Genomic DNA, 10,884 nt, shown 5'->3' on the forward strand with positions numbered 1-10,884 from the left:
AGAGAGCATGAGCCTGATTTTCAGGAGTCCCCAGGACACTATTCCACTTCCCTTGCAGGGCTACAGACCCATTTTGTAGAAGGAATAGTTCCAAATGTTGGATCATCTCTACCACAACCTGGTTTTCTATTCTATTTGAAAAGGAGGTTTTGGATTAGAGGTGTCCCATCCAGGACAGTATGGATAAATCTTATTTAAGATCACAACCTGCTTGTACTCCTTCTGAGAGGTTTTCAACTTCAAATATTGCAATTGTCCACATTCACAAACATTACATACAAGTTCTATAACACACTTAGTAAAACAAAAAGGTTCCTCAGCAAACCCACTTTGCTAACACCGCCACAAGCTACACTACAGAGGGAATTCAGTGCTGCAAACATGGGCTGACCCCGAGCTCGCCCCTCCCACCCTCCCTACTCTTTCCCACCTAGGAGGCCCTGCAGGATGTTTATGGGCAGGGGGAAGACGATGGTGGAATTCTTCTCGGCAGCGATGGTGGTCAAGGTCTGCAGGTAGCGGAGCTGGAGAGCAGCGGGAGACTCGGTGATCACCATGGACGCCTCCTTCAGGGCCCTGGACGCGTTCATCTCCCCCTCGGCCGCGATCACCTGCGGAGGCAAAACCAGCGAATCTGAATCCATCCTGCACAGCAAGGACGGGAATCCACAGGGGGATTTCAGTGCTCAGGCAGGCACCAAAGCCACTGCCCAATGCTCTGGTAAGTGACCTGCCCTAGGCACGTGCTTTCACCAAGCACAAGCTACTCCTGGTTGCTCCTGCTTTCCTCCCATCCAGAATGCAGGACCACAAAAGCTGGCATCAGGTCTTGAGAATGCAATGCAAGTATTTATTCTACCTTCAAAAGCTTTTGTGCTTCTTCCAGCACTGCCTCTCGAAACCAGAGGCACTCCCCACAGCTGAAAACACTTCAAGCTGTACTTTTTTGTATCTACAAGGGCTTGAGAGGGAATGGTGTATTTCTTACTGGGGAAAACCCAAATCCAGCCCCTGGGCTGCTGTCATTACCTTGGCTCTCGCCTCCCGGGCAGCCTCTGCTTCTGCAGCCATGGCTCTCTGCAGCTGGACAGGTAACTTCACATCCTTGATCTCCACACGTTCCACCTTAATGCCCCAATCGTCTGTTGCATCATCAAGTGTGACCTGCAGAAGGCAGGACAGGTAAGTGAAGCCATGCACCTGGCTCAAACTAATGCCCAAATTTGAACAATGACCAATAAACCAAATGAATTATCTTCAAATTCTCAGACTTTCAAGGCTTTCGTATTTCTAGCATGATCTGATAGCTGTAAGAGCACAACTGTTTCAAACTAACAAAAACCCCCAGAGCTTGATTAATATATTGAAAGAATTCTGTGGCACAGTTTCCTTCAACAGCGAAGTACTGACACAAGGATCCAGGGAAGCCCTCCTCTTCTGTATCCCTTGTTGCCACTTACTAGCCCCACTGGCCATTACTGCTTTAGTTCCTCACTCTTATTTTACAGAGTGGCCTCCCAAGAGATCTTAGCTTTGCCTACAGCTCCAAATCACAGCTTATCACTTAGAGGTGAAATAAATCCACACCCTTCATTTATCCATGGGATTGCTACTTAACCTGCTGTTTGATGGATTGCTCCAAACTGCTCATACCTGCATGCTGTGTGCAATTTCCTCACGATCAGAGAGGATCTCAGAGAGGTTTTTGGTGCCCAGGACATTCCTCAGGGTGGTCTGTGCCAGGAGCCGGGTGGCTGAGTCAGCGTTGGTGATGTTTGCCACGGCCAGGGTGGCATTCTGCACCCTGTAATAAACCACTCCATCCACATTGACTGTCACTGAGTCCTTGGTCAGGATCTGAAAAGCAGTGGGGAAAGTACAGAATATTCCATAAATACAAGGTTAATTATTATGACAATCACGTATTTGTTTTACTACACCAAGTCCTGGTTTTCCACTGTCTTGAAAACAAAAGTCCTCATACACATATGCTGCATGTGAGTGTGTCCCAGTGTTCACTAACCTCCCCGTACAGCTCTACAAAGCTGAGACTAAATATGGAATTAGAAACTTCTCAGTGAAAAATACATTCCATTAGCTTTGCCCTAATGTTATTTTTAACCCACTTCCTCGAATTCACAGAGGGATCTGCAAGTCATACCAGTGACAGGAAAAAGAAAAAAAGCAGAAATTTTTTACTCTGAAATTTGTCTTCACCTGGGAAGGTTTAACCAGTGATTCTGGCAAGGAATCACACCCAGGCAGGTCTCTGTGCTGCATTTCAGTGAGGTTATACCAGGGCTGCATGAGGCAGCCTGACAGCAGGGCCATGGGGACTGTGCTGCAGAACTGCAGCCTCCTGGGACAGAAGGGTGGCACTGCACAGGGGAGCTCAGAGAGCCAGGGCCATGCCCAGAGCTGCCCTCGTTCCGTGGTACACAATTACTGTTGTGTTACTTGACAGGAGAGAGGGGCATGTGAGTTACTCAACCTCCAAGGCTTACCTGCCCTGTCCCTTCCCAAACTACCTCTTTTAGCAAGCTTTTCATAACACAGAAGCTCAAGAATGAGTAACGTGCACAGAAATCATATTGTACAAATAAAAATGGATTTCTGCCTCTATGTACAGAACACAAACAAACCTAAATCCATAAGCGTAATTTAATCAAGTCAAAAGAAAAACCGGATTACTGATGGCCTCACTAATGGCACATCAGCAGCTGCAAGCACATTCTGCCTGCCAGTGATTAGGTTTCTCCCAATTACCCTTTAGAGTGTACCAAGACAGCTGCCATTTGTCTCAATCTACAACTAACGATGAGCAACAAACCCATGAGCGGATCTGACAGGAGACAGAGGCACGACACAGGCTGCATGAAGCATCTCTGCCTTGCAAAATACACAGATACATGAGGGATACAGTTAGAACCATCAGGATACAATTGCTCACTAACTTATTTTTAGAGGGACAGTTGGGTTTTATTCTTTTGTTATCTATCGAGTTGGCAGCACTGAGTTCAGCTGGCCTAATGCTCTGGAGATATTCTGCTACAAAGTTATGATGTCCAAGGAAAATCAGACTAGAAATCAAAGTAATTTTTTTGTTCTTTAGGACCTGCCATGAGTGGTACCACTTTCTTCATGTTCCTGTGCAGGGCAGGGCACAGAAGCCACGTGCACAAAAACCCAGCAAAGGGAGCTGACCACTCATTCCCCCAGCTGCTATAAATTGCATTTGATGTATATACCAATTTCATCCCATTACTTGAGCCAGTTTATACATGTAGATAAATTGGCACAGGACAGATCACTGCTGCGCCTGGAAATCTTCCAGATTTCACAGAAGCAATTAGGGAATGTTGTATGAAGCCCAGCAGCTTTCGTTCCAAACCCCTCCCATTCCAGCTCTCAGGCAGTATTCAATTATCTCATTTGGTCCTCAGAGCATCATCTGTTTTCTTTCAGTGCTCTTCTCTTACTGGATGACATTTCTAAAGGATATATGTATTCTTCACAATACATTGCACCTGCAATCTGTGTTTAAACAGCGTGTTACCCAATACTGAGAGGGGAGAAGGAAAACCAAAGTGCACTAAATTCTGCAAGTACTTTAGTAGATGCAAAGGCAAATGCAAACTCACCTCCTGAGGAGGGATATCAAAAGAGATGGTTCTCATATCAACTTTGATGAAGCTGTCTGTGCAAGGCAGGACAAAAAACAAACCTGTGCCAAGAAATCCATTCAAGAAGATGTGAAAATGGGTCATTAAAGCAGATGAAACTTGTTACTGCAATAAACTGACATCCAACTGTTGTGGCTGTGCAGCTCTTTGTGAGGAGCTCAGCAGCACAACACTTGTTATTGGCTTCCAAACCAAGGTAAGATTCTCAAAAACACATGCTGAGAAACTTCAATTTATCAGGGTATCACTTACTTAGAGATTTTTAACATTTGAAAAAAACCAACCCCAGAACTGTTAACAGCTACTTTTAAAAATGTCCCCCACATAGTTACTTGTGGGGCCTAATTCTGGCAAGCATCAGCCTCCTTCCATTCTGGTGGCTCACTGAGATTCTTCAGCTTTACAGCAATGGGGAATATTGCAAAGCCTGGGTGAAAACGAAGCAAGAAGCTATTGCCCCTTTCTGTCACTGTGAGCAGCAGAAGCAACAGCTGAAAATAACATTCTTCCAGATCTCAGAGTTTCTAATATACACAGGCAACTTCTCAAAACTATCAAATACTCTACTGGCTTCTGTTACTTTTGAAGGACATCAGGGCTTCCAGACTCATTTGGTTGAACCGATACCTCAAACTTCTTTTTTCAAATAACCCATTCAATGCCCTTATTCCTCCCTTTGCATTTAGTGCTTTTGATTCTGCCTTCAGATCATACATTAACAAAGGAGAGCTTTGAGAGGGTAAAATTAAGTTTGCTGCCTTCTCAGTCCACAGTATGAATCAGAACATTCTGAGCTGGAAGAGACCCATGAGGCTCATCAAGTCCAACTGCTGTTGTAACATATCCTCTTACTGGAAGTTACAGAGTTCTTGAGAAATCCACTTGCCACTTTAATGCAATGTCTCTACACAATTACTGTTTTGCTGATGACTAATTAGAACAAATTGCTGTGCAGGACATACCTGGTCCCTTTGCTCCCCCTTTTAGGATGCGTCCAAGTCTGAAGATGATGGCCCGCTCATACTCCTTGATAATCTGTAACAGATTGTTGGATGTCATGCAGGGGTTTCCAGAAGTCACATGATGGATTCCAAATTAGCTACACATCAGTCTAAGACAGTCTTGACTCTCAAATTTAACACACATTTCTCTACTGGCTGCTTTTGAGAATTTTAGCCTAAACTTTAATGTCAAAAAGCAAAGAGCAAAAGGAAAAATCAGGACAACAGTCCACAAGAAATATTCCTCAGACTCTCAACAGGACAGCACCTGGGCAGGTCCAAGCACCAGCAGCAGCCATCAGGAATATCCTGGCAACACCACAACAAAGTGCAGTATTTATGACCCAGCAGGGATTTTTCCAGCTCCAATTCTGATGCTACACATCAGCCAAGCCAGGAGGAAAAACTCCTGTCTGGAAATTGAAAAGATCAACCTCAGAGTGACCACAGATGACAGTTTGTGTCTTCAAATGTGTCACATGCAACCACATAATTACAGATGTATATTTACATACTTCATATTTAGACGTGATATGCACAAAGAGATCTCCTTAAAAAAATAAAATATCAGTTCTCTAAGAGTAGTTACGGGTTCTTGCAATTATTCTGATCCTTCAAATGAGTTTATTTACTAATGACAACTGGGCAGATGTAGTAAAGATGTTAATGCAGGAATTATTTTGATCAAATATTGTAATAGCACTTTTATTTTTGGTTTGAAGATGAATGCACTGAAGTGCTATCTACTGTCTGCTATAGCTCAAGAAAGAACAGAGTTGGATTAATTTGTGTTTAGAACAAGTAAATCCAATTGAGAACAATAACAGCCACTCTGCATTACTTAAAATTTTAATCCAACTTAGCAGTGAACGATTTTACCTTTATGCACATCCATATCGAGATAGGAAATGTAAGAACAGTGAAAACAAGTGAGGTGATCACCAGGATCCATCCACACACACCAAGGCCAGTATCAGCATCATCTACAAAAGAGCAGAAATTTTCATTATTTTAACCCCAAGAGTGCCTGTTAAAGTGTCTAAATTGCATATTTATGTTATATACTATTCCTTGAAATAAGTCTCTGTTAGCACTACTCCTTTGGCCAAATGCATTAGGTTTAGTTCAGAAATCAAATTAAAAGCCAAATTCTGCTTTGATTTTCACCAGTCTCTCTAAGCTGTGCAAGATAGCTGAGGGCAGAATGCTGTCCCAGTAGCATTTTTGCAGAAGTGTACCAACATTTAAGTTTCAATTCTCAAACACTTTTCTCTTCCCCAGTTTTTTCTAGTAGAGGGACTCACAGGCTGCAGTGGAAATGCTGTTCCTTTGTTTCCTGAGAAGGCAGAGGAACCTCCCTTAAGGAGTAAAACGCTAATACCCCGAGGCCTGCCAGCTCTGGGACAGCATGGTTAGAATTGGGGTTCTGTTCCAACCATCGGGTGCAGATCTAAGAAAACCACAATCCTCAGACCTGTTGGACCTGGGAAGTTGGATAAGATGAGGTATAAGATTAGCTGGATGTGAAATAAAGCCTCCATAAAGAATCTTGGCCAGAAACTCCTCATGCCTTATTTCTGTGTCAGGAGAAGACACCAGCTGAAGGTGTCTCTGGGATCAAATAACGAGCTGCTGGTTTCAAATGCTACCCAGCTAAAGCCATGACAAAATGTGGATTGGGAGGCATTCACAGAGCTACAGGAAGTTTCTTATCTTCCCAGCTAAGACTCGTAATGGGTTGCCAGGAGCCTGCTGCCAAGCAGGGATGTCCCAGGGTAGCACTCAGCACTCACAAACATCACATTCCTACCCTGGACAAACTGAATTTCATGTAGAAGTCACACCTCAAATGATGTAAAATTTCAAGACTGCAAAGAGGATACTTTATTCAGCACCAGTGTCCCACGATGGGGTGTATTTCACAATACAAGAAGGGAGAGAGATGCTGTCTCGTGGAAAACTGTATGAAATACAAGAAACATGCCTGGCATTTGTGGAATGAGCTAGTTCTGAACCATCTCATCATGGCACATGGCATCATTGGACAACTTCATCAATAGGCAATTCTTGCTCGATTTCTCAGTGAGGCTCATTGACACTGGATCCTGAGAGCAGCCAGTTCAAAGCACTCGAGTGGGACTGACAGAGGTGGTGCAGAGGTAACACTGAAGCTCCTGCAGGTGATTCCTATCCCTGCCCACCCCAGAGGCTGAAAATAAAGACTTTACCCCACACTAAGTGATGGCTGACAGTATCCCTAAATATGCCACTGGAATTTTCTCCTGACCTAAAAGGCAGGCTAGCCCAAAACTTGGATTTATAGCCTGCTGTGGTGGGCAAATCAAGGCAGGCTATGAAAAAAAAGCAAAAGTTCTTGAGCAACCTCTTTAAGAAGTAAACCACAAGGAGAAAGACTATTAAAAAAATAAAAATCGTAACTGAATCAGGCTTCAATGCCTTGAAGGCTGACTGGAACAGTTACCATTAGTTTAGCAAGAAATTATCACTTGGATCATCAAACTGTATTAAGAATTTATAATATACACTTAGTGCTGGAGGCTAAGGTGAAAGTGCAAAGTTTTCATTACCGCTTGAGGTGTGGCACATGCTTCATTTGTGATTTATTTTCTTCTGAAAAGACTCCACAATCCAAACAAGCATATTACTGTCAAACAGCAAAAATGTGCCCTGACTGAAAACAAAACACCAATTTCAATGTGAACTAGATGTCTTCAGAGGTTCTTCTCAGAGCATTTCACATGGGAAACAGCCAAAATTGCGACATCTAATAACCAAACCCAGGTCTAATGCCATTTACTCCATCCTTTATTGTGATCACATGCGAGCTGCAGGAGAAACCACCTCAGCAGCATGTTTGGGAAAGGCTCGCAGAGACAAGATTGGAACCGATGTGACCATGGCAAGGTATTAATAACTAACAGAGTTACAGCATGAAATACAGATCCTCTCCAAGGATACCAGAACCAGCATGTGCCATTGGGCATGAGGCCCAAAGAGATCCACAGTTATTTATACAACAACTCAAATTACCCAGCCAAAGGCTTCGTACACAAAGCAACATATAAATACATTTCCTTCTCCGGTTGCAAACGAGAAAGGCGTAAAATAAGTAGTGACTTTTCCGTTGTTTCTGAACAATGGAAGTAAAAGGAAAACATTCCAGCTTCCAGTGAGTGAAACTGTCAGTGTGCTATCTCAGTGTATCATCTCTAAAATGTCCTGACCCATGTCACATACTCACACCTCCTAACTGGAAGGTCAAAACTCACATCCGTAACGATACCAAGAAGTAAAAATTCAGCACAACTCATTGCCCCACCTGAGGACTTCAACCACTTCCTGCAGTCACACCTATACAGGATTTGGCTGCAGTGAAAAGCCACAGTATTGTCAAAAACCAATCCCTAAGTCCTCCTTGTTCTCGTTTACTGGTGCAGCGCCCCAGGGGTTACTTCTGTTGACTATGCTTGTCATTATTTGCATAGTTTTCCCGTTAGTGATCTGAGCTGCCGCACAGGGAAGGAAACCACACGCCGAAGAAACGCACCCGAGTTACGCCACCGGGGCAGCTCATGATGATGCTCTGACACGTTCCCGAGGCCCGTGTGAGGAGCTGCCGGGAATCACCACCTGCGGCCCCGTTACCCGAAGGGGCAGCAGGGTCAGCACCCGTTAGCCAGGGCTGAGGCTCATCATCCCCCGTTAACCGGGACTGGGGACTCGGCATCCCCCGTTATCCAGGGCTGGGAGTTCAACATCCCCCGTTAACCGGGGCAGCGGGTTCAGCATCCCCCGTCAGCCGGGGCTGGGGACTCAGATCCCCGTTATCCGGGGCGGCGGGCTCGGCATCCCCTGTTAGCTAGGGCTGGGGGCTCAGCGCTCCCCGATAGCCGGGGCAGCGGGCTCGGAACGACCCCCGGGCTGCGCTCGCTCCGGGGCCGGCAGTGACCGCTCGGCAGCCGGGGCTCAGGGAAGCGGAGGCTGCCCGGGAGGCGAGGCACGACCGCTCCTCGCTCCTACCGCGGGCTTCACTTCGGTGAAGCATCATCAAACTTTTCTCCGAGACTAAATAAAGCAATGATTGAAACCGAAACAAAAAAGCGGAGAGAGAGACACGAAGGCGCCCCCCGCACACGGAGCCCGCGAGGAGCGGCCGCTGCGGGGCCGTTTGGAGACAGCCCCCTGCCCGCTCCCCCTGCGGCAGTTACCTGGCGCCCGCCGGGACTTGGGCGGGTACCCCGCTTCGTGGTCTGCCATGGTCCCCGCGTCCCTTCAGAGGCGCCTCAGAGCCCGTTCCGCGTCCCCTCAGAGCCCGTTCCGCGTCCCCTCAGAGCCACCTCGGCGCTCCCCGGCAGCCACCGCCGTCCCCTCGCGCCTCCCTCAGCGCCGCCGCCACGCGCCTCCCCCGCCCCGCCCCGCCCCGCCCGCGCGCGCGGGGTGTGGCCGCGCGCGACCGCCCCCGCCGCCAGGGGGCTCCACGGGCGCGGAGGGCGTGAGGGGAGCGCCATGGAGGGACAGCGCAGCGCCGGGCTCGGGGGCGGCGGACGGGCAGCAGGCGGGACAGGGAAGGCAGGAAAGGCAGGAAAGGCAGGAAAGGCAGGAAAGGCAGGAAAAAGGGGACGGCACGGAGTGTGCGACCGGCCCGGCGGGCAGCCATCGCCTGAGGTGAGTGAGCCCCGGGCATCCCCTCCCGAGGGGAGCAGCGAGGAAAGTTCCAGGTGCCCCGGCCTCGTGTGTAGTTTAAAGTGAGGATGGAACAACTGTTCCATGAGGTTTCATTGCTTTTCTTCCTCACACTTTCTTCCTCTCGCGTGGAGAGTTTGGATCTTTCATCCCTTTTGGAAGAGGCCACAGTAGTTGGCTGCTTTCGTACAAGGTCCGTCCACAGAGACAAGGTCTATGCAGAAGCATGCGTCACACACACAGACGTTGCACACCGGATTGTAAAGGTTGTTAAATTTGATAAGAGTTCCAAGGTTGAATTCTATATTAGTACAAGTTGTGAGGACTGTAAATGATTCCTGGATATTCTTTAACCTTTATTTCTCTATGGGATGTTGGCAGTTAGTGGGCACATGCAAATGCACATCTATCACGTTGCACTTCGTACTGACGAGTGTAATTGCTTTTTCTTCATAAAACACATTGCAGCCTATGAACAAAAATGGTATTGGACTTCTAACATAGATTTATTTTCGGTGTTGATGTTATTCTGTATTAAACTGTTCCTTTGAAGAGCCTAAATGGACAGCCTGAATCTTGCTGTCCATTATGTGCCAGAGGAGCAAAGATTTTGGTTTGGTAGCACAATTGACTGAGGCATGAGGTAGGAGTGGAGCTGCATGCTGAACGTAGTCCTGGTTCTTGATGTCTGGTTCTTGAAGTTGTTGAAGTGACAAGAACAGCACTGGAGAACGACCAGCACTTTCTCCAGTGAGTGTAAGACACCTCATGAACGCTCTTCCTGTTGCCGCTGTGAACTCCTCTGCCACACTTGTGCCAGTTGATTTCAGACTGATCCAGATGAGCAGTACATGAAACTAAAGACTAAATCTGTCTCAAGATCCCCGAGTGACCTTTAAAAATTCCTTCTGTCTGTTATCTTTACTCGCATGTTTGCTATCAATACATTTATGAGTGCTGACACCTGCTGTTCTCGTATTAGTAATTCCTCAAGCTTTTTGTCCTGTTCTCTGCAATTTCGTGAGTTTGCCTATGCTCAGTATTCAACACACAGGGCTAATTTTTTAAATAGGTGGAAGGGAGAGCCTTTGAGCTGTCCAAATGATAAATAATCATTCTGTGCAGACTCAAGTTGTCGCCTGCACACAGCTCTCAAATGCTATGAAGAAACTTAGAATGCAATGTGATATTTGACCGTGAGTAGTAAGTATCATGATGCTGTAATTGAATTAGAATCCGTGAGATTCCATGGGCTGGTTCACCTCAGGATCTTCTGGCAAATAGGCTGGTTTAGAGTGTATCAGCATTGATAAGGAAGGAAGGATGTGCTGGAAATGGGAGGGACAGGCTCTGTGAAAAGAGTAGATAAGCTGTGAGGAACCCCCGTCATCCACAGCAAATTTGGCACTAGAAAAATCTGAGCTGGTGCCAGTAATAGAATAATGGTTCTATGATTCTATAGGTGCTTTGAAAATTTATACAAATTGCTCATTAAA

General features: G+C 46.3%; 1 protein-coding gene across 1 annotated transcript; it reads right to left on the bottom strand.

The window, feature by feature from the left end:
• Positions 1 to 416: 416 nt before the first annotated feature.
• Positions 417 to 9,080, bottom strand: STOM (stomatin). Its single transcript, XM_069032069.1, has 7 exons — positions 8,914 to 9,080; positions 5,564 to 5,667; positions 4,646 to 4,718; positions 3,642 to 3,724; positions 1,654 to 1,857; positions 1,030 to 1,164; positions 417 to 611 (listed from the first exon to the last, which is right to left on the bottom strand). The coding sequence occupies exons 1-7, from the start codon at positions 8,960 to 8,962 to the stop codon at positions 417 to 419; spliced, it is 843 nt and encodes a 280-aa protein (XP_068888170.1). The 5' UTR covers positions 8,963 to 9,080.
• Between the last annotated feature and the right edge of the window lie 1,804 nt (positions 9,081 to 10,884).

Source organism: Aphelocoma coerulescens, chromosome 17, assembly GCF_041296385.1.
Source record: "Aphelocoma coerulescens isolate FSJ_1873_10779 chromosome 17, UR_Acoe_1.0, whole genome shotgun sequence".
Taxonomy (NCBI): Eukaryota; Metazoa; Chordata; class Aves; order Passeriformes; family Corvidae; genus Aphelocoma; species Aphelocoma coerulescens.

Coding starts and splice junctions, on each gene's coding strand:
- STOM (XM_069032069.1), bottom strand. CDS start 8,962: ATGGCAGACCACGAAGCGGGGTACCCGCCCAAGTCCCGGCGGGCGCCA. Junction 3,725..4,645: donor AGGGGGAGCAAAGGGACCAG/GTATGTCCTGCA, acceptor TTCTTGGCACAG/GTTTGTTTTTTGTCCTGCCT. Junction 1,165..1,653: donor AAATTGCACACAGCATGCAG/GTATGAGCAGTT, acceptor TGCCTTCTGCAG/GTCACACTTGATGATGCAAC.